This window comes from Gopherus evgoodei, chromosome 4 (genome assembly GCF_007399415.2).
Source record: "Gopherus evgoodei ecotype Sinaloan lineage chromosome 4, rGopEvg1_v1.p, whole genome shotgun sequence".
NCBI classification, from domain to species: Eukaryota; Metazoa; Chordata; order Testudines; family Testudinidae; genus Gopherus; species Gopherus evgoodei.
The window spans coordinates 134,878,935-134,903,233 of record NC_044325.1 but is presented as its reverse complement, the minus strand read 5'-3'; the positions used below and the strand labels follow the sequence as shown (position 1 = coordinate 134,903,233).

Below are 24,299 nucleotides of genomic sequence, written 5' to 3'. Positions count from 1 at the left end.
TCACATGAGGACAAGATCAGAGGCCCAAACAGTAGAAAGGAGGGACTCAGAGAGACGTGGGGGTTCTTGTTCTAAGAAAAAGGTGTTATGAACTGATAACCACAGAAAACCTTCTGTGAGGTTTGAAGGACTGGTCACCAGCCCAAGCCCCTGTTGGAATTCGGGGTGATCTCTGGTAAGCTTATTACTATGCATGTAAGTTGTTGTATTGATTTAATATGTTTTCTCTGTAGCGCTTTCATCTTAAGAATAAATGTGCTTGTTTAGAAAGAGCTGTGTGGTAATGATGCTACACTGACCTACGCCAGTTGAAGGTGTGCTCCTGGTTCTCTATGGCAATCTCTAGCTACTCATTTTTCAACCCTCTCTCTGGAAATAACTCTAAGCAGATATCTTGCATGTCCTCACTGTACATGCATTGTCTCTAAGGAAAAATTGTACTGGTAAGATTGTTCTCTCTAAGGGGATATCTTCCCTCTGGACTTACCCTAAAAGGAAAATCTCCATGGATGAAATTCACCCCTCTGGAGAGTAACATGAAAAGGCCTACACACCAGCTAGGTCCCACTTTCATTGTCACAGTAGAAGTGGGACTTAGGTGGTGCATTGGCCTTGTTCCGTCCTCCAGCAGAGAGGTGAATTTCACCCTATAAAGGCAATCCTTCCAAGCGGGTTGAATTCAAACAGAGTTATGTGTGGAGCTCAGTGGCTGATGGAAAATATCCAGCTAATGGAGCTGCTTATCTGTCTTGCTTTATCTCCCTACATTTTATAAAATGTCTTCCTTCAGAAACCTGAGTTCTGCAGATGCTGGACGTCACACCATGAGAAACTACCCTGGCCTGATTGACTCAGTCATGACTTATACCCAGAATTGTGTGGCTGCCAGCCGGCCTGATGACAAGGTACTAGACATATGAGCTTCTCACTTACACACAGTTCATCAGCCTGTGCCTAGCCCTAGCCTCCTAGTAGTTCACCCTGAGCACTGAACCTGCACAGCTCTTTTGATAGTCCGGCTATTGAGTTTGGTGCGCAAATGGATTCAAAGCTCTTTTGAAAATTATGGCCTACATGTCACAATGGTCGCTGCTGAGTGCTGAACGCTTCTGAAAATCTGGCTCTGATTTAGAAGTGAATTGGAAGTGAATTAAACTAAATCAGATTAAGGCTACTCTGACTCCAAATAAGAGTGTCCACAAAGGAATTTAATGTCATTTAACTAATCGTCTTTAAAAGTTAATTCAGATTAACTTTCTGGAATGCCCCCATGTAGACGAGCCGTAAGTAAAATCAGAGTAAGGACCTCAGAGTTTGGTGCATTATATTTATGTTCCGGCAGCAGGGTTTATCTACCTTATACCGCAAAACGTCATTGATTGTCACTAAATATTGTTACAATGTGCATACTGTTCCATGTTCCTGTCTGACAGTAAAACTGTTGTTGTTTTCTGTGGGCTGATTTCAGTCCGTGGAAAACTGCATCTGTATCCTGCACAATCTGTCCTACCGCCTGGATGCCGAGGTGCCCAATAAATACACCCAGCTCAACCATGTGGCCAGGAATGCCTATGTGGACAAGACCCTCACAGGCTGCTTCAACAACAGAAGTGGGAAGCTGGAGGTAAGACGTGCTCCTGATTCCAAGTGCTTGCAAAATGCACCGTTCACTCAGCCCCAGTCACTGGGTTCGAGTGAAGAGCTGCCCTGCCTCTGCATTATCAGGGCCAGAAAGGGGGTCTGAGGAGTTACACAGGGGTCACGTGTCCTCCAGTTGGTACATCTGGGCGAGTTGAGAGGCTGGCAGCATATGCCAGACCACACTAGATGTGTCGTCTGTATGCAATAGGTGCACGGGTGCATGCAGATATTTATACATGATCGACTGCCCAAGCCACCAAGGATAACAAAGTGTGATTCATGTAGAAAATGCCAGGCTCCTGGATGTCAATCTTTTACTTCCCCTTAGAACGATGAGTATGTTCTACCCATTCCCGATGAGGATTACAAACCCAGAGGGCCCAGCTGGCTCTACCATTCTGATGCCATCCGCACATACCTGAACCTGATGGACCAGAGCAAGAAAGATGCCACCCTCGAGGCCTGTGCTGGAGCCCTGCAGAACCTCACTGCAAGCAGAGGACTGGTGAGCGCTCTTCTGCTCTTCTCTCTCTCTCTCTCTCTCTCTCTCTCTCTCTCACACACACACACACACACACACACACACACACACACACAGCACAATGGGCTCTGCAGGGGGACAGACACCTCTTCTAAACTGCAGAGCACCGGTAGAATTGCTCCACGGTTTCTACTACAGCATTAAACTCTACTGCCATTACCCGCACACATTCGACACAGAGTGCACTGGGAATTTAGTCCACGGATCCGCAGGACACACCCTCAACACTCCGCTGGCTAAGGCTGACACCTCAAACCTTCCTCCCCGCTAGCAACGATGGACATAGCTGCACAGCACACACTCTTTGTGGCCTTCACCCAGCAGAAGTACCCTGGTTGTGTTGTCTTTTGAGGTCTATGTGCCAGAGTAGGAAGGATTGGGCCTAAGACACTGTCTGTCTGTATGCAAAATAGGGGATGGGCATGGTGAATATATGGTCTTGTTCTTGCCTAAACGTTGTTGATTTTAATTTGAGTGAGATGGCTAGGTAGATAATGGTTCATTTATAAGCCGACTCCCCCAAGATGGATAAGTAAAAATGGAAAGTTTTTTTATGACCCATTCATAAGCTGACCCTATAATTCAGGGGTTGGCAAACTTTGGCTCCTGGGCCATCAAGATAAGCCGCTGGTGGGCCAGAATGGTTTGTTTACCTCTACCGACCACAGGCACGGAGGTAAACTTAAGTAAACAAAGTGTCCCGGTGCACCAGCTGCTTACCTTGACGGGCTGAAACAGCAACTGGTGGGGAAAATTTTTGTGGGGGAGAAGCTGGGAGTCAGTGGAGTAACCCCTATGGCCACTCCCCACATGACTCCAGCCCTAACCCAGGACCTCCCCACATGACCCCTCCCCATGTGACCACTCCCTGTCCCACCCCTAGCCCGGGATCCCCACACTCTCCCCATTCCATCCTTTCCCACCTTAGCTGGGGCGGGCCGGGGAGGATGTCTCTGGCCTGGCTGGAGCTGCTCCGGCAGGCTGGGCGGTGCGGCCACAGCGTGCTCCGACGGACCAGGCAGCACGGCCACAGCCTGCTCTGGAGGGGCTGGGACCGAGCAGCATGGCCACAGCCTGCCATCCCTGGAGCTGCAGCTGCTTCGGAGGCTGAGGGGAGAGCAGCCTGACCAGAAGCAGAGAGACTGTGGCCCCGCCTCTTCTCTTCTGGCTCTGCTGGCTGTGCTGTCTCTCCTTGCCCCCTCTGTTGGGGGGGAGCGCATCCCACCTCTCCCTCTCTATACCCGTTCATAAGCTGACTCTCTTCTCTGATGTTTCCCTTTTTACCAAAAAAATTTGACTTATGAACGAGTATATATGGTAATACATAGGTTAGAAAAAGAGTGTTTGTACATTTGGGTATAGTGCTTAGATTATCCACAAATACAAAGTTAGATTTTTAAAAGTCATATGATACATAGAGTACATAATCAACAACAACCCAAATTTAAGTGAATAGATTTAACAATACAGTTTAGATATTAGAATCCGAATACTCAGGTACATCACTCATGAAAAGTTGTACAGAGATTTGATTGTGGAAACCAAAATATATCAATGAATGGAGATTGTCCCTCAGTAATTGAGAAGTAGGTAGGTTATCCATTTAGAAAATACAGTCCACAAGGAAAGTATTTGTTACTTTCCTGACTGTGCTTCTCATCGGTGCTCCAGCTCATCCCCCCGATATTGCTGACGTCCAGTGATGTGTTCTATGTAGATGTCCCTTGACCACCTGATGGTGTCCGACTCCATGAGTTGCCTCATCAGCCGAGTGTAGCATTGACTGATTCCACATTCTCTCAGCATTTACTCATTACTGGGGTCCCATGCGCACACAGCACAGAGATGTGTCATATGTTATGGCATCCCACCCAAAGGCCACCTGATGATGCCTCAGGGGAAGTCTTCTGCTGCATGTCTAGCGGGTGAAAGGATGACACTTCACTGCCAGCCTTGATTTGCTCAGTCTTTGGACATGAAAAGCTTTAATTTCTTTCAAATCTGAGAAAATTATCCCTTTTGTCAGTAGGGTGAGGATCCTCAAAGGGGCATAGGGAATTTGACTTTCAATGGGAGTTGGGTAGAGCTGGTTTGGGAAACTTTGACGGAACCACATGCCACTGAAATATGCAGCTCTGCCTAAATCAAAATGCTTCATGACATCAGGTTGATTTCACTAGAACTTTGGCAGTTCTTTATTTTTGTGGTTTGCTTCCAAAACAATGTTGAAACATCTGGTTTGATGTTTTTTGGAACAAAACGTTTTGATTTTTCATTTTGAAATGACGTTTTGTTTCAGTTTTTAAAAGCACTAGATTATACTAACTATTATAAAAGTAGGCATTGAGGAGAAATGGTTTTGTGGAAATGAACATTTCTACTACCCTGAAACCCCTTTTTTTCTTCAGAATTTTCCTTTGCAGAGGATTTCCAATTCAAAATATAGCCAATTTTCAGAATCCTTCCCAAAACGATTTTTTCTCTTCCTTTAGAGCTGGGTGTCTAATTCCCTTAGACACCTTTGAAAATCCCAGGCTTGCGCTGGGATTGGTTATGTAGCTTAGGAAAAAACTTGTCAACAAAGGGCTTGTCTATATCAGAAAGTTGCAGCGCTGGTGAGGGAGTTACAGCGCTGCAACTTAGGAGGTGTACACATCTGCAGGGCACCACCAGCGCTGCAACTCCCTGTTTGCAGTGCTGGCCATACTCCCGTTTTGTCTCTGGTGTAGAGGATCCAGCGCTGGTGATCCAGCACTGGTAATCAAGTATAGACACTTACCAGCGCTTTTCTTGACCTCCGTGGAATAAGCAGATATCCCAGCATACCTGAGGAAGCCTCTGGTAATCAAGCTGGTCTCCTTCCCCGGCTTGCTCTCGCGTTCCCCGAACAAGCAGGTCTCCTTTCCTGAGGTTTGCTGGGTGGTTCCGGGAACGCGAGAGCAAACTGCGGCGAAGCTGGTCTCCTTTCCCGGTTTGCTCTCTCGTTCCCCGAACCCCCGAGCAAGCAGGTCTCCTTCCCTGCGGTTTGCAGGGTGGTTCGGGGAACGCGAGAGCAAACCGCGGCGAAGCTGGTCTCCTTTCCCGGTTTGCTCTCTCGTTCCCCGAACCCCCGAGCAAGCAGGTCTCCTTCCCTGCGGTTTGCAGGGTGGTTCGGGGAACGCGAGAGCAAACCGCGGCGAAGCTGGTCTCCTTCCCCGGTTTGCTCTCGCGTTCCACGAACAAGCAGGTCTCCTTCCCTGCGGTTTGCAGGGTGGTTCGGGGAACGCGAGAGCAAACCGCAGCGAAGCTGGTCTCCTTTCCCGGTTTGCTCTCTCGTTCCTCGAACCCCCGAGCAAGCAGGTCTCCTTCCCTGCGGTTTGCAGGGTGGTTCTGGGAACGCGAGAGCAAACCGCGGCGAAGCTGGTCTCCTTTCCCGGTTTGCTCTCGCATTCCCCGAACCCCCCTTGAAGCCGCCCAACAGCGCTGCAGTGTGGCCACATCTAACACCACTTGCAGCGCTGGTTGCTGTAAGTGTGGCCACTCTGCAGCGCTGGCCCTATACAGCTGTACTAATACAGCTGTAACAACCAGCGCTGCAAAATTTTAGATGTAGACATGGCCAAAGGAAAAGGAAGTTTGGTGAGATGAGTTACTGACTCTGGAAGGTAGAGTTTTATGAATGGTAGGAATGTAGAACTTTAAGGAGGAGATGGAATGGAATGCTAAACTGTGTTGCACTGTTCAGCATTCTGTTACCAGAACAATCACCATACTCAGATTTCCTGCCATGAAGGTTCCAGGTCTCTTCTATAGAGATTTGTTGAAATGTGGTATTTGTATGAAATTAATAAACTTCATTTTGTTAAGCTGAGTCTTTTGGCTGAAATCTGGGACATACAATGCCTTGTGTGTTAGATCCGTTTTCCTTTCAACTAAGATTTCCAGCATGTTTCCTTATATTGATCTCTGTTTGCCCTCCCCAATTTTCCTAGAGTAGTGCAGGTTTGCCATGAGATGAACTGCAGAGCATAAAAGGCAGCACATAAATGATATGGACGTATGTGATTTTTTTTCCATGGGAATATCTTTTCATGTGCAAATGTGAATTTTAATGAGCTCAACATTGCAAGGGGGAAACTTGCAAAGGAAATTTGCAAACGCTTATCCTACAAGCTTTCCTCAGACAGATCTTCCCTTGAAGACGACAGATTTCTACATGCAGGTGGTTTGCAAAATGGAATCCTTTAGCCCTTTTGGTTACAGACTAGTGGATCTGTTCTCTCCTCAGTGTCCTGATACTTACCTCAATCCTGTTAGCACCAATAGGTAACACAGCACGTCTGTTCTGCAATCAGGGAGGGTAATCAAGCTGTCTGTCATCTCAACCCAGTAGAATGCACTGATGTTAGCACTGCAGCTGATTACCCGAAAGGAGAAAAGATCCTGTGCTAATAAGACATGCCCTTATTGGAAGAGAGAATGCAGCTGTCTGGCAACATCATAAAATTGTTTAGCAGCTTGTTCATTGTTGGTCTCTGAGGTCAAGAATTAAAAAAACAAGGCTCCTGTGTCCGTATATAGGCACCTAACTAAATGGACTGATTTTCGGAGTTGCTGGGCATGCATCAAGCCAATGGATTCACACCGGTGTAAACAAGGACAGAACTTCATGAAAGCGCCTGTCTTTTTAAAAGTATCATTTAGCTGTACAAGAAGTGGTTTGTTCCTCCTGGGGTGTTAGGGGTGGCAGGAGAGGGGCAGTTTGTGCATGAAACTCAAAACCCTCTGATTAATGCTGATAGGATTTAACTCATAAACCTCATCAGCTTGTTCCCCACCCCGGCCAAGCAGGCTGAGGTGAGACTGACTCTCCAGCCCTAATATAAGTTGTTCATGGACTGAAAGGGATGCATAGGAGAGACTCAGATCCTCAAAGGTGTTTAGGCATCTAATTCTCATTGAAATAAATGGGAGTTAGGCACCTAAATACTTTGAGGATTTGGATCCAAGAGGCTACAGAAGAATGAAGTATGAAATTGATGATTCTTGTATTACCTAGCTATACTTTCCTGTCTATAATGTGTATAACCAGAAATGCTGTATAGACAACACCTGGCCTGCATGGGTTGGCTGTCACTAACAAATTCTAATTTGTCCCCTAGATGTCCAATGCAATGAGCCAGCTGATTGGCTTAAAGGAGAAGGGGTTGCCTCGTATAGCACGGCTCCTCCAATCCAGTAACAGTGAAGTTGTCCGATCTGGGGCTTCCTTGTTGAGCAACATGTCTCGGCATCCTATTCTTCACAAAACCATGGGTAAGGAGCTTCCATAAAGACCATTTCCGAGGGGTTGTCTAGCCTCTCCCCTTCTTTCACAAGCCCACCATCTGTTGTAAACCCATCAGCTGAACTATGCCAAGCATCACCACCGGATATAGAGTCACCAAACCAATGCACTGATATCATGCATCCCCTCCCCATGGCTGGTGAGCATCAGGGCTGTGATGCTGGCCAAGAGATACTATTTGTCCTGACCTATAGCCACCATGAGGAACCCTCAGCTGATGTCTTTTGGAGTAGTGCGCAGTCTGATTAACAAATGCTACCTCACCCCATTAGTGGGCTTCTCACTTGATCCCTGGCATGCTTCATGGATAAGATAGAACAGCTGGTTTCTCTGGGCCTCTTTTTGGGAGAGGGAGTGTTTCCCCTGGTTGCGTTGGACTTGGCTTCTTCGGGTGGTGTATACGGTTTCCCGAACTTCACCGCTTGTGACACTAAGCCATGTTCATCATTATTGCTTAGATCAAATAGGGCCAGATCCTCAAAGGTATTTAGGTGTGTAACTCCTGCTGAGTTAGGCACATAGATACCTTTGAGATCTAGGCCATAGCGGCTATTGTGTGATTATTAATGCCTCATTTAGGGCCTGATTCTGCAGCCCTTCTGTTACACAGTATTTACTCAGGTATCTTATTGATCTGCACTGGTTTTTATTTCAGCCCTGATTGGAATATTCCTCCTCTTTAGCTCCCCAGGTGCTTCCAGATGTGTCCCGTCTCCTGGCCTTCCAGTCCGGGAACAACAGCAACTTTGGAGATATTATGTCATCTGCTTGCTACACAATGCGGAACCTAATCATGTCCAACCCGCAGATGGCCAAACCTTACTTGACGAGCAGCATGCTAAATAATGTAGTAAACCTGTGCCGAAATGGGTGAGTGATGGCGAGGAGGAGGCTGGGAAGCCACGTGCAAGCACATTAAGAGACTATGCAGCCAACTTGTGCACGTGCCCATGGGGCCCGGAACAACTGTATCCCTGATGCAATGCTGTTTAGTGACAGTCCCAGCGGTCACCAGGTACTATCTCACTGTAGGGGCTGAGAAGCCCCTGAGGTTTGTTATGAGAGATTACAGCTGAATCTCAGATACCATCTTGTGGTGACAAATGGGAAGTGCTAACTTCTCAAGGAGGACCCCTCTACATCTACCTTGTGCAGGAGGTCAGACTAGATGATCATAATGGTCCCTTCTGACCTTAAAGTCTATGAATCTATGAATTTGGGCACCTAATTTCCTTTGAAAATCCCAGCCCTAAATATTAGTGATGTTGTTATGAATCCCATCTACCTCTTATTCAATCAGGTGCTATAGCTCTGGGTTCACAGCATTATTGTTGTTGTTAATGATAATCATAGAAAGTGCTTGACAAAGAAAGCCAGGATCATTATCCTAATTTTACAGGTGGGGAAACTGAGGCAAGGTCAACCTGCAGGCCAATGCTAGAGTCGGGAATCAAACTCAGGTCTCCGGAGTCACAGTTCAGTGCACTATTCACTTGGTGCTTCAGTCATCAGCCAGGATCTGAGGAAAGCATATAACCATGGCAGTAGAATCCACAAACTCATAAATGAGGCAGAGAATTATTTGAACTCGCTGGCACTTGGCACCTGCAGGAGCAATGAGGTTCTCCCAGAAGATGAAATGAGCCTTGTCTTGGAGAAAGCTCAGACATTCAGAGAAGCATTTGGAGCTGTGGAGAAGGCACACAGGGAAAAGCGACAGGAGGTGCAGAATGGGCGGGCAGACTTCATGAGCAGCACCCAATCATTGCACCATTACTTGCTAGAGCTTGTATAGTGCTCTTCTCACCCTGCCCTCCCCCTCCCCCCGTAGGAGCATGGGGGGAAAGGGGAGCTCCAGAATGCCTCTCACACCCCCATTTGGACACCCCTGGCTCAGGGCTCTGTGTCTAGGGCATGCAGTGAGACTGCTTGTTCTCAATTCTCCACCCTGGTTTTGGGGGTGAAACTTTGCACGCACTGATGGGGCCTATTCCACATTCCCCAATGATCTCCGTGCTTGTGGCACTCACAAAGCAGGCCCACACTGAGCGGTGTGTCTGTGGTATGAACCCAACCACCCCTCTTTGGGCTCAGGGCTTTTTGCCTGAGTCAAGTCCATTCTCAGTCCCCGTAGTCGCCGAGCTGCTTGCCTGTAATACAGGCCAAGTAGATCCAGTCTTAGCTTTCCACTGTCTCAGCACAAAGGGACTTAGGTGCAGCAATACGCCGTGTTACCAGCTCTCACTTTTAGATGCCTAGAAAACCACTGGAAGAACAATGGGACCCCCTAAGTCTGAGTTAGGTGCTTAGGCTCCCTCATCAGTGAATGGGGAGAGGCAGGCACCTCAGAAGGGATCCACAAAAGCCAGCATGCTAGGCAGGGAGCCACATATGCCAGCCACTGGGGGAGGTGCCGAGGGAGTGGGGAGCCATGTTAAGCCCAGCCGGTCACAGAGTTTGGTCCCTATCTCTGCTTGTGATCCACAGTAAGGTGACGTAGGTGCCTACACCATTTTGTGGGAGATTGTCAAGTACCTGCCCAGCCCCACAGAGCACAGCCAGGGACATGGGGAAGTAGGTGGCTGTCTCCTGTCTAACCCTTACCTCAGTGGCTTAGGTCCTTAGCTGGGATGTGGGGACCCTGCTTCATTTCCCCTTGTGCTTGATGGGAAGGGGTGGGAACAGGGATCTACCTTCTTTCAGGTGAGTGCCCTGATCCCTGACCCCAGGGGTTCTCTAGTGTAGGTTGTCTCCATCTCTTCTTGAAGTGGTTTCACTTTAATGAAATAATTAGCAATTAATTGGGCCACAGAGAGCCTAAGAATCACTCTTTAGTCCAGTGTTTTGGATGCTCACCTAGACTCTGGGAGGGTTTGGCTCAGTCACCTGCTGTTTGTTGAGATGGGATTTAAGCAATGCTCTCCTACATTGCAAGAGAATGTCCCAACTGCTGGCCTTAGACGTATGCTGAGGTGGGGCTCCCTTGGTCTCTTCTGCTGAAGCTGTTCCACTTTAATTAACTATTAATTGGGCCAAAGCCAGACACAACAACAGGACATCCTCTGTAGCCAAGTGGTTAAGGACTCATCTGAAATGGTGGTGACCCTGACTCAATTCTTCTCTGTTCCAGATGAGAAGAAGAGATTTAAACAGCATTTTCCTTCTGTCTTACCTGCTGAAGCTAGTCTTCTTTAATTAAATATGAATTGGGGAAAAAACAGCTGTAAACAGCCTTCTATAATATAGTAGGGTGGGGGCTTGAGTCCTCCAGCTACCTACTGCCTTGAAAGGACTTGAACAAGGAGCTGCCCTGGCTTTTCTGTTGACACTGTTCCACTTTAATTAACTATTAATTGGGCCTAAGCCTTAGAAGTCCTCTGTAGTCCATTTGCTGGGGTAAGTCCCTAGGGTGGTAGAGAATTGAGTTCAAGTCTTGTTTGGGCCTGAGGAGAAGTGATTTAAACAGCAAGCGCTCGCAGGCTGTCCTGTTGAAGCTGTTCCATTCTAATTAACCATTGATTGGACCAAACAGCTGCTAAGCATGTGAATCCCTCTATAGTCAGGGCCGGCTCCAGGTTTTCTGCCGCCACAAGTGGCGGGGGAAAAAACAAGGCCAATCGGCAGCACTTCGGTGGTAGCTCAATCACACCACTCCATTCTTCAGTGGCGGGTCCTTCGCTCCCTCTCTTCCTCTTCAGTGGCACTTTGGCAGCAGCTCAAAGAGGAAGAGAGGGACTTGCCGCCGAAGACCCGGACGTGTCACCCCTGTAGTGGATGGAGTGCCATCCTTTTGTATTGGCCGCACGAAGCACCTGCTTCTTTCGCTGGGGCCTGGAGCTGGCCCTGTTTATAGTATAGTGGTTAGGGCGCTCACCTAGAATTCTGGATCTCCTTGGTCAATTCCCCTCTGTGCCTGCTGAGGGGAAGGATTTTGAACAGGGATCCACCCTCTCTGGGCCCTTTCAATAAAATGCAAATCACTCTTCCATCCCCTATGGCTGGCTACCTGCCCAAGCTGTAGGAGATCCCAGTTCCAATCTCTCATCTGCGCAGGGACCGGAACAGGGATCTCCCACCTCCCAGAGACTGTTGCAACCTCTGGTGAATAAGGACAAGTCTAGCTTTCCATTAGTCAATGGAAAGATTCATTAGGAATTGGATCAGACCCTTAATCTGCTACAGGTTTGCAGCATTCCTTTGGGGATTAGCTGGGTAGAGCCTCTAGTTTGTCACAGGCCGAAAGATTTCTAGAGTCAAAAATCCATCCACTTTAAACATTGGCCCTAGTATTAACTGACCTTCTCTCTCAGCAGAAATCATTGCCTGTAATTTTCATACCTGTTTTAAAGTGTTTGGATCAGTTTTTACCAATGGTCAGTTGACTTATTTCACATAGTCTGACCAGCAGCTGCTGCTGCTATTTGCGTGGCCATGTGCACACAGCTGCGTCACACCTAGAACTGACCATGCCCCTGCATGAGTTGCTTTCTAGTGCTTCATTGTCCAGGTTTTGGCTAGAGCTGGGGCCAAGTTGCAGAGTATGAACTGTGTCAGAACTCTCTGAAAGTCTGGGGTGGTCAGGGTTTATATTGGATCTGTTATAACGATCAGAGCCAGCAGCGAAGTTTGGATCCAGTTCTGGGTCTGAAATGTTCCAAAATCTTAGGAAGACCTGAAGCAAATGCCTGAAGGCCTGAGTCTTGTTCACAAAGTTGTTACTTGGACAAACTCGCATTAATTTTTGCTGAGTATGGATTTCAGGGTTGGTACAAGTACAGGTCCGGCACCCTTGGGACCTGACTGTGCCGAACCAGAGAATTTGCCAAACCATGAGAGGTCAATATTGTAGCGAGCGGGTTCCTTTTTATTTTTTTTTTCACCAAGGCGAACAAACGGAACACCACTTCCAACGCTTCCTAGCCCAGAATTACTGTCTCTCTTCATAACAAAGTGTTAGTGTCATTACACAAACTTACTGTATTGCACAAGGCAAAAAGTAGATATAGCATAAAAAACCCCAAATAAAATCATGCTGGACCATGGATGGTGCTGGACCAGAGAGTGCTGGACTAGAGAGGTTCAACCTGTTTTGTTGTTGTTTCTTCCAAGTTGCATCTCAGCTGTCCCCACGAAGCAGCATGAGGTTGTTCCTTCTATTGTATTACTGAGTGATCTGTGCTATCTAGTTCCAAAGGAGTCCCACAATGGCACTTATGCCATTTCCCTCCTATCTTGCAGCTGTTTAGATTCAACAGTTCAGAAGTGTCTCTTTAGCTCAGCTTTCTCCCATTCCTCTGCGTTACTCCCTTTTGGACCATCCCAGAAATCCCCGTCCCTCCTTGGCATTTGCCCAAATGATGTCTTCAAGGCAACCTGTGAGCATATAGTTGAATAATCTCCATTGTGGCTGGCCAACCCTCTGCAATGGTGGAGCTGGTTCACAAGAGGGGCATTGGTGGGCTGTGGCCAGCTAAGATTCACTGGATTTCTTTGATCCTTCCAGCTCCTGTCCAAAAGCAGCTGAAGCAGCTCGCCTCCTGCTGGGTGATCTGTGGTCACACAGAGAGCTCCAGGGCATTCTCAAACAGGTGAGAAAGCCAAGTGCTGGCCTTTTCCTAATTCTCAGGTAACTGGATTCACCCACTGAGGTCAATGAATTTGCGAGGGATGTAAGTCAGTGTTAAATATTGCCAGTGTCTACGAGAAAAGCCTCAGGCTTTGAGAGTGCCCTTAGAGCTGCCCACCAACATACGGGCCCCATTTGCCTCTTGTTTACACTGGTGTAAATAACTCCATTGAGGCCCATGCAGATCCACTGGTGCAAAGCCAGCACAAGTGGAAGAAGCAGTTGCACGGAGTCCCTACTTGTGTGGCTAGAGGAGAAGTGATTGCGACAGTCCCCAACAAGGGTTCTTTTTCTCTATTCCCACACTTTCTCTTTTGTCCCCAGACCTGCCCTGTGGTCACCTCCCCTACTTCAGGGAAAGAATAATCCGTTAGACCAACAAGAGAAGCAGCCAGCATTTGTCAGGTCCCTTCTCCTTCCCCAGCAGAATCCCTAAACTTACAGAGTTGGAACTAGCCTCTTTGCTCTAGACTGGTTTCTTTCACTAAACTGGGGATCTCCTCCCCACACCATGCAAAGCCAACAGCAGCAGTTTGTAAAAGGATTGACTGAGGGGAAGGGGCAGTGTGTGGAAAATGGGTGCAACTTGTGGGCCTCAAATCCATACAAAGGTTGATGGTGAGAGTTTTTTTCTGTTTTTAACCTTATGGCAGCTCTCCTTAAGACACCAATTCCACCTCCAATTTGACAAGACAGGGTCACTCTAGCATATTTTACACATAGTCCTTGCACAAATGTGTATCGTACATACCTGATCTTTAGTGTCTTTCCAGTATAGGCAACAATATTTCCTCAGCAAAGCGGGTTGAGGTCCTGCTATCTATAGCGAGAAGACAATGCAGGAAAGACTCATTCCCTCACTAACTATGACAGTTTGCATGCACATTGCATGCTTTGTGCAGGCAAAAGATTGCACAAAGTGCATGCAACATTAACGTTTCTGCAAAAGATATAGTGCACACAGCCAACTTGCTGGTTGCAAGTGGTCTTTGAGGTAGGACAAGGGAATTTGACTCATGGGTGATGACGTTAGATAATTAGTGATTTGCAAGTTACCTGCATTAACTGCCTTCCAATAACTTCCATGTCTCATTCTGCAGCAAGGATTCGATAAGAACATGTTGGGATCCTTAACCGGGAGCACTTTCAGGACCCTGTCTTCCAGATTCTAAGAAGAGACCTTCCGCACAGGTTCAGTCCGCAGGTGAGAAGGGGATTGTCACTGCTGGAAAAAAACATGGTGTTCAAGGACAAACAAGATGGTGCCTTGACACCAGGAGCAATGTCATGTCATGTAAATGCTGCTCCGCTCACTTACATTTAGTTAAGTGGTAAGCATGTGAGGCTGTTTCTAGGGCCAATTGCAAATATTCCATGAAAACCCTGTTTCACCATTTTGTGGTGGTTTTTTTGAGTCAGTGACATTTTTCACTAAAAGTGCTTTTTTAAGAAACTTTTGACTTTCCATCGAAAACCTTTTTGGCCAAAAAACGTAGTTTTAGGCTAACAAAAATTTCCAATTTTTGGTTTTTCAATAAACATTCAACATTTTCAATAGGGGAGGAAAAAATTCGTCGTCAGTTCTTGCTGCTTCTAATGCAGAAATTGCCTCATTGGACTTAGATGTGGGGAAGTCATTTCCTTCCGACTCACATGGTGTGACAGCTACACAGATGAGGTTGGCAGGACAGAGACTGTACCTTCTCTATGTTTGGACAGGGCCTAGCACATTGAACAGAGCATGTGATGTGACCACGAAACCTCCTCTCTACAACCAGGACAGCCCTTCAGTGGCTTTGTCCTTTTTCTTCCAAGCTAGAATATGAACTGTTCAACATCAGTTTGCAGAATGCAATTACTGGGCAATGCAGCTTCTGTTTCAGCTCTCTCTAGGAACATGTCAGTTCTTGAACCACGAGTCACATTAATCAGACCTTATGATTAGCATGGAATGATTCCCAAATTTAATATGGCACTTAACAGCTTCTAGGCACTTTATGAGCCTCATTAATCCTCAGAAAAGCCCATTGAGATAGCTAAGAAGTGTAATAGGGTTTGCATATTCCAGCTAGGGAACCCAAGGCTGAGAAGTTAAGGTCGCCAGGATTTTGAAGTACTCACTAAAATTCATTGCCTCAATTTTTGGTCAAGAAATCTGAGACGTAGGGCCCAGTGGCATGCCATCATTTTATGCAAAGCATGTATTGCATGCCCCAGGACTGGCTCTGCCTATGGGATGATTCTGTCCAGTCCCCAAACATGCAAACAAAATGGCATCTTCTGCATTCACCACATGTGAGGTCACACCACAAAGAGGACACGATTTTGTAGGACAAAATGATATCCTCTGCACAGCGTGGGCTCACACGCACAGTGAGCGTGATGTCATGCTGTATGGAAGACACCATTTTGGATGCAAATGAACAATCACATGCCACTGAGAGAACCTGATTTTCAGAGGTGTTGATTGCCCATAACTCCAACTGAAGCAAACCAGAGCTGCTCAGCATCTCTCACGCATCAGGCCTTTCACATTTGGAGTTTGGGCACCCCAGAAATTGGGGCATCCAAAATTAGTAATTTGCCCCCTTCTGCAGTATGTCCTATGTGGTCAAACACTGTGGGGCCCCCCAAAATGTCCCTGTGGTGGGGAAAAAATGATGGAATCAAGTCCCCCTGCACAGGGGTGAATTTCAGCTGTGATGAATAACTTGACCATCTCCACTGAGAGTCGTGGTCTGATAGATTCTTGTAACTTTACCACAGATTCAGGGAGGGGAGGGGAAGAGCACAGGGAAAGGATGTGGGGATTATGACGAGTCAAAGGGTGAGGACATTTCTGAACGTGAAAAAGGCATTTTGAAATGAGTAATCAAAGTGTTTGTTTTTCCCTTGCAGAGTTTGTTGTTGGTTCGTGTCTGGAATGACTTAATCCTCAAGGGATTAGTTAGGACATTATAGATATGCAGTGTTTATAGAGTTAATCTAACTGTAAAGCAAACTAAGTATACAATTTTTTGTGGTTGATACAGATATTTGAAAGCATTTGGGGGGGAGGGTGGGGAGAGGAGGAATTTGAGTTCAAAGTTTCCAGATGTCAATAACTTTTTTTTCAAACTGTGTGTGTGTGTAGACACACAGACACACACAAAGTGGGATTTTCCAAAGAGATACCTAAAACAGTTAATCCCGCAATTTCCACTGAAAGCCAATGGGTGTCGTGCACCTTCACCCCCTTAGGCACTTATGAAAATCCCACCATATAGATATGTGTATGTGTGTGTATGTATATATGCACTAAACACAACTGTACCAACCCATGTCATAACCCATTCTTATGCAAATGTGTAAAACTACTAACTATATGCTATGTGTTTATTTCATTGTAGATGGCCACTGTAGACAGCTACAAACCATAATGTTTTAGATGGCTGGTTATTTCTAAACTTGGTGGACATGGGCTTCTTTCTGCTTTCAACTCTTTGTCAAGTCAGCTTTCATATTCAGAGACAGGTATTTTCTCTTATAGATTACATGATTTCTAAATCTCAAGAAGCAAATTCATGTCTGAGAAATCTCACTGGAAGCAGGGCCTCAGAAAATCTTCTCATAAGCTGTATGTTACTGTACATTAGTCATAGATAGTCTAGAGCATGGAAGCTGCTGAGGCTACAAACCATTTAAGACACCACAGCAAACATAAGACACGTATCTTACTAAATACCGCCATTGCTTTCCTAATAATGCTGTAACTGGAAAAGCTTGGCATTAGATAGGCTCAGCTCGACAAAAGGACATGACATTGTTTCTCAGGGATGTAGTGCACACTAAAGGGGGATAAAAGGCAAAGAAAAACAGCTGTTTTATCACTGTTGGAAATAGTAGTAGGAGTAGTTGAGTGGTTAAAGAAGTTAAAGAGAGTTCTTTAAGGAAGGACAGTCTGGAATACTTTTTGGTCCCAGATGCTATCCAGTTCATCCTGTATGTGGTAGAAAAGACCTAAATTTCTTCTTAATCAGTCAGTTTCTTCTATGACATTAACAGGATGAAACTGATGGCTCTGTCTTGCTCTTTTGAAAAAGTCCACACTATCTCCGGTGCTGTTGAGCGAACATGTGTTGTTTGGGGAAAGGGATAGGATCAGCTATGTGAATGGAATACGTCTGCAGAAGGTCTATGCTAGGTGTCCTGCATGTGATACCATTGCTTAGCACAAGCAAGTCATTCTACGGATTCCAGGGCTTGCTGGAGCTCCCGGAAGGAAATCATTAAGGAAGTGAGTGAGAGAAGGAAAATAATGCTAGTGTTTTGTTGGGAGGCAAAAGTCTAGGGTCAGCGCCTCAGCTGGGGCAATGCAGCATAGCTCCATTATCGGCAGTGGAGTTTTGTCAGTTTTCAGCAGCTGGGATCTGGCTCACGGAGTTTAGGTTGGGTCTCCTATGCCTATTCTCTAGGTCTGAGCAAAGGGGCAGAACTTGCACCCTTGTGGAGTAGAATGCGGGGGTTGGGGTCTCCAGCCAGGGTAAAAAGGCAAGAAGGAAATGGTAGAGTGGAAGCTCTTAGCCACTTGATTTTTCACTTGGGATGCAAAAAGTATTTTTAACCATTTGCACCTTGATGAGCAACATTTCTTTGCTTGTACCCATACATGTTTATTTCTACACGTTATATCCTTTCTATGCAAGGATGTCAGCCAAGTGAAACAGATGGAGAATAAAGCCTCCCTGGGGTGGACTTGTGGACTTAGTAGGCGAAACAAAATCATAGTCCCAGTCTCAAGGGGGAATTTGGCCCCGGGACATGATGCCATCATACCTTTCAAATACATAACCACTCCATTTATGTGCTTCAAAGTGTTCTTAGGAGAACATCAAACTTTTCTTGTGCAAGATATCTTTTCAGTTTTAAAGTGCATTGTGCATAGTTGTGGTAGGCATGCCATTTCTCATTACTGGTGGTTGTAGGCACAATCTCAACAACTGTACGCTTGCAGTTCATGCATGGAGTTGCATGTGTAAATGGGGCACATACCTTTGAAATTGTGGAGCTGAATGTCCATAGCTATAAAGTTAATAGGGACAACCTGCTGACCTGTTAAATGCATCAGGGTCAGACTGAGGGAATCCTAGTGTAATTTTGCAGTTAATTGACATACTGTGCCTTTATTTTAAGGCACCACCACCGTCAGTTGTAGAATGTAGTATATCACTTTATAAAGTATCCAAGTACAGCTATTTGTGTCTTAACTAAAGCCGATAGGATTTTATTAGTAATTACTAAACTCAAAAGGCCAGATCCATACCTGGTATAAATTCCATTACTTCAGTAGACAGTTTATCTAAAACTAACAAATAGCTTCAAAAATATTGTCCCATTAGTGTGGTGTTAGTTACTGACTTACATAAGAGAGCCCATTAATCTGATATGGCAAAATCATACATTATCAGCCATCACTGTGCTCCCAGAGGTATTTTACGGCTACTATTCCCTGTAAGAAAAGGGTGATATTAGACTCTATTCTCCCCGCTCACCATGGTGTGAATCTGGGGTAACTCTGCTGAAGTCAATGGAACAATGCTGGTATAAAACGGTTGTAAGGAAAATCAGGCCCATTGGGATAACAGAAGTCACTGCAACGAATTGGCTGGGTGTGTCCCCTCAAAGTAGCATACTTGCCAAAGAAGAACAGAGTTCAGAAAAACACCTGACATGTGATAAGGGCGTAACTCTCACTTCCCAGTAGTAACACTGTACTGTTTAGAGAGACGCTGTTTTTTAAATGCATATCTTTAACTGTGACATCCTTCTCGACAGTATATTCTCCCCACTTATTCTAAGTATATTTTGAGCCTTGGATTTTTTGTTTGTTGGTGTTTGAATGCCAAAATTGAGTTTAGCATACCCTCAAAGCAATACCAATGAGAACAAGCCCAGTGTACATATCGTGTGCTCTTGTTTGTGGTGGGAGGGGAATAGAGAATTACCAGGGCGGGGAACATACCCAGCACCAATGCTGGCCCTGCCACACATTAGGGCCTGATATTTCCAGAGGACACTAGTCATGTAAATAACTCCATTAATTTAGGCTGAGGTGAGCTTTGGGGGGGGAGAGGGTCCCTATATGTGCTGTGTTTTAGGTATTTTAAATTCCTAGTAAAGGGAAGTGTGAGATCATCATCTGTCTTTGTAACTGACCCATCCATAGCTGTACGGTCTATGCTGTAGAGATGTGAAAATAATGTCTGTTGTTTTGACTACACCGTATGTATTTGCTTCACTAGAAAAATCTGAAATCCAATAAAAATGGCTGAAATGTCTTGGAACTTTTTTTTTTTTGCTTTCCCTGCCGTTGGAACTACTGAAGAATAAAACGCCCATTTGAAACTGGTCAGACCTCCTCACCTGGATTATTGTGCACAACGTGGGTCCCCTCCGTGTTCAGGAAAGATGAAGTCACTGGACCAGGTGCAGGAAAGGGCTGCTAGGGTGATCAGGAGACTGGAGAACTGATCCTCGGAGGGGGGACTGAAAAAAGCTTGGCTTGTTGGGCCTAGCAAAATGTGATCTGAGAGGTGGTCAAATGACTCCCCAATGTATTTAGAGAGTAAACACCAGGAAGGGAGAAGAGCTATTTAAGATAAAGGACACTTTTGCACACGATGTTACAGGCCAGTCATTGATTTAGGCTGGAAATGAGTAGAAGGCTTCTAGTCATCAGAGGAGTCAGGCTAGGAGGAGTGGGGACAACCAACCTAACTAGTTGTAAAATAAGATCTTGACACATTTACAAGCGGAATGCTATGACAAGGTTCCCATAATGGTGGGGGCTGTGGTTCAGTGGCCCAATGGGATTCCTTCTGATCCTATAGTTTATGTTCCCAAATCTTACGCTGCAGCAATCAGGAAGGAATACCTCTCCCCACACCTGCCTCTGAAGCATCAGAGATAGCTCCAGCTAGAGGAGTAGGATAGGACATGATGGACCAGCTTGATTAAAGTTGGAATGCATTTTTGGACCATGACTACAAATGTTTGTATATAGAATTAATAGGGGATGGGATCACCTTAATTGATACTAATTATAGTTCAGTTCCACCCTTTGTCCTGCTCTTGGCTGCATTGGCTTGGATGCAAAGGGTGAGGAGATTTAGGAGGAAGGTGACTGCTGGGATATGGAGAGCAAACTGTGGGGTGGACTATACATGGAGAACCTAGCTACAAAGACTCAAATCCTAAGTCTCCTGCTGCTTTTGTACAGGGCTTCCGGAGGCCTCATTTCACCAACCAAGAGTACTGGGTGCTCCTGGTAATTCTTCTTTCATGTTAGATGAGCAAGCTGCACCCTCACTTGGTGAACCCTACACATTATATATCTTTAATGGTCAGAATTTCAGATGGGTTGAGCACGAGTAGCTCCTGCAAAGTCAGTGCTCAGGACATCTGAAGCAGAAGACTAAACTGGGAAGACTCTTGCTGTTCTCGGTTTCAGCTGGGTTCAGTTCCTCACACGGTGTATGTGCAATATTTGGCCAATCAATCATGGCTTATCTGGTTACATTCCTCACCACACAGATGCCACAAACAGGGAGCAAGTTGGTATCCACAAAGTTCATTGTTCAGTTATTGCATTTAATAGGGTCCGATCCTGCATTGATTCATACATGAATAGATTTAAGGCCAGAAGTGACCATTACATCACTGTGGCCTCCTGCACATCACAGGACATTACCTTTCACCCTGTTACACCTGCATTAAACCCAACAGCTTATGTTTGGCTACAGCAGAACTTGTGGCTGGCTAGAGTATAGCTTCCAGAAAGTCATCCAGTCCCTTGGTAGTTTGTTCCAATAGTTAATCACACTTAAAAAATTGTGCTTCATTTCTAATTTGAATTTGTCTGACTTCCAGCTCTTGTTCTGGCTTTCTCTGCTCAATTACAGAGCCCTGTCCTAGGTAGTATTTTTGTTCCTTGAAGATAGGATCACAGAATATCAGGGTTAGAAGGGACCTCAGGAGGTTCTCTAGTCCAACCCCCTGCTCAGAGGAGGACCAATCCCCAGACAGAGCTTTTTTCCCAGCTCCCTAAATGGTCCCTTCAAGGACTGAACTCATAATCTTGAGTTGAGCAGGTCAGTGCTCAAACCACTGAGATATCTCTCCCTCTACTTATATATGGTCATCAGGTGACCTCTCACTCATCTTTTTTGAGCACTTGGTCTCTCACCAACAGGCATTTTCTCCAGACCATAAATCATTTTTGTGACTCTTCTGCACACTCAAATATTCCAACATCCTTTTCCAAGCATGAGCATCAGCCCTGGACATGTCTCCCTAAAGCCAGCTTCAGTGGTAACATCACATCCTTAGATCTGTTCACTCCTCCCCTATTTACACAGCCCAGGACCACATTAGCCCTTTTTGCCACAGCAGCATCCTGGGAGCTCATGGTCAGATGCTTATCCACAATTGACCCCCCCTAAATCCTTTCAGAATGGCTGCTTTCCAGGTTACAGCCCCCCAGGATATAGGTATGGCCTATATTCTCTCTAACTTTGCATTTGGCTCCATTAACATCTGTTTTGTTGGAATGGGCCCAAGCTCAGTGATTTTATATTTACTTCCAGCTCACTGATGAATAGCTGAGGGCCTAGTACTGATCGCTGAGGAACCCCATTCGCAACACCTCCCCCATTCCATGATTGTTTCCCATTGACAACTACTTCTTGAGATTAGTCAGTTCTCAATGCATGTACTGTGTGTTCCAGTGCTAGTCTTTTAATCAATGTAGCGCATTAGTCAAAGCCTGTTACATCGATACTGTGCACCCCAAACACCTGCTGGTTTGAGTATGATTTTAGTGCACCTACAGCATGCAGGATTAGGGCCCATGGTATAGGTCAGCATATACATGTACAGGTCCTGCAGGACAGGTGCATTGGAGGGTGGCTTCAGTTCAGAAAACAGAGAAGTCGTTAAGGAAGAGAGATGGGGATCTAGGGGTATACATGGGACTATCCACCATGCAACCAGATGCAGCATGTAACATACATGTGAGCACCATAAAAATGGAAGTCTGATATAATATGTAGTATGTTTCACCTAGGAAAGTGCATGCACACACACACTAAGTTAAGATGCCTGGCCCAACTAAAGTAACCCAATTTAGTGATAATAAATCTAAAGGGGACTAATTCTTTATTAAAGGTGGCTGACCCGGGGACACAGGCCAGAGCCTGTCATTGGCCTGGAAAAAACACAGGGACAGATTGGAGTTTAGAAGGAAGGGATCAAAGTGCCTTTCCTCACTCTGACTTTAAAACCAGCTCTACCTTCTATTACAGTGTGATACCTTTGTGTTTGAGGCTCTGGTGCAGCTGGTAGGAAAAGGCGCCTGTGGAAATAAAGCCTGCCTCAATCACTGAGCCGAGGAGGGAGTGAGAAAAGGAGAACTGATGTACTGTGATAAGAAATAGCTCGCACTAGCATCTTTTGGAATTAGCTCTTTCTTGCTTATCTGACTCAGTGACACCAGCTGCTTGTCAAGACATGACTTTCTGAAATGAACGTGCAAGTGAGATCAAATGATGTAAGAGATGAAGTGTCCTCAATTTCAAATGGGCCCTACAGAAACCAGAGGCTCTCCTTCGGGGAGCAGAGAGGTAATTGGGCTGACATGACTGCGGCTTGGGAACCTGCAGATGCATGTCTTCTGCAGTGCAAGGCCATGAGTACGGCACAATTGCAGGCCTGTATGCAGCACACAATTCTAGGAGTTCACTTTAGATAGCTGGAAGGGTTGGGTAGAAAAGCCCCCATTTCTCTCTGTCTGCCCCAGCCTTGGTTTGGGTTCTCTGCATGGTTAACAAGCAGCCATCTGATCACTCCTGTGCTAATAAAATGTACTTAGTTAAGCCCACATGCAATTCACCTATGGGAACAGCCATCAGACAGCTCCCTACCTTGCTCTGAGGGTTGGTACCAGCCTATAGCCGCTTTATACCACACCATTGGCCATAAAGCTACCCTGAATGGCACCAAAAATGCCATTGGTGTGGAGGGTGCAGGCCGGTGACAAAACATGAAGGAGGAAAAAAAAAAAAAAAAAAGTGTTCCTTAGCATGAATGGCTCAGGGTTTTAAAAAAAAGCTGTCTGGCCTGAAGCTTGGGGATAACAGCACATGGACACCACTAAGAGCAGGGCAAAGAGTGGGGAGAGGGAGGGATGCTGCCCTTTGGAAATACACGTACCTTCTCTATAAGCCACAGTGACACTTGGCACTTTAGCATTGGATGTCTATTTCAGTAGGGGGTGTAGGACACCACTGGGTTTTAAAGCCTCATCGTAAGGGATAAGAATCATCATGTCGCTGCTATCATCCAGATACCTGCTTCTACCCTGCACTTTCCAACACCGCTAAGACTGGTTGGTGATTCATCATAAAAATGTATCATGATGCAGCACTACCGCGTCAGGCCCAGCCAAGCTCTTCTTGGAGGGATTGTTCCATGGGTAATTACACGCCAGAAAGTACTTCAGGTGACCGAGTAGTTACCATGTACGTAGAGGAGGATAGCAAAATAAAATGAGGATAGAAGGAAGTTTTAAAATGTACCCATTGTATATAGGAAATGCCACTAGACTCAGTGATACCATTACAATTGGAACACACCTGCTCTATACTATGGCTTAGGCAACCTATGGCGGGGGTGCCGAAGGTGGCACACAAGCTAATTTTCAGTGGCACTCACACTGTCTAGGTCCTGGCCACCAGTCTGGGGGACTGGGGGGAAATCTGCATTTTAATTTAATTTTAAGTGAAGTTTCTTAAATATTTTAAAAGCCTTATTTACTTTACCTGCAATTGTTTTGTTGTATATTATACACTTATAGAAAGAGACCTTCTAAAAACATTAAAATGTATTACCGGCCTGCGAAACCTTACATCAGAGTGAATAAATGAAGACTCGGCACACCACTTCTGAAAGGTTGCTGACCCCTGGTGTAGGCTCATCGCTGCCTCTGTGTCTCCCCCCCCCCCCCCGGGCACTCTCAGACTGTTATCTTTGGTGCCTATCTCACTGGGTCAATGCCCATGGAGCCCAGAGTCTGAATAGAGTCAAGGTCCTGCCCTCTCTGGGGTCTCTAGGCATGCCCTTGAGGTGCA

General features: G+C 45.9%; 1 protein-coding gene across 1 annotated transcript in view; it reads left to right on the top strand.

The window, feature by feature from the left end:
* The window catches only part of PKP1 (plakophilin 1), a 54,134-nt gene extending 34,696 nt beyond the window's left edge, over positions 1-19,438 (top strand). Inside the window, exons 7-14 of the mRNA XM_030561191.1 lie at positions 791-905; positions 1,469-1,624; positions 1,970-2,146; positions 7,324-7,477; positions 8,192-8,378; positions 13,012-13,096; positions 14,235-14,338; positions 16,033-19,438. Of these exons, the coding sequence (XP_030417051.1) occupies positions 791-905; positions 1,469-1,624; positions 1,970-2,146; positions 7,324-7,477; positions 8,192-8,378; positions 13,012-13,096; positions 14,235-14,306 (946 nt within the window). The 3' untranslated portion in view covers positions 14,307-14,338; positions 16,033-19,438. The remainder of the gene's footprint in view (positions 1-790; positions 906-1,468; positions 1,625-1,969; positions 2,147-7,323; positions 7,478-8,191; positions 8,379-13,011; positions 13,097-14,234; positions 14,339-16,032) is intronic.
* The last annotated feature ends 4,861 nt before the right edge of the window (positions 19,439-24,299 follow it).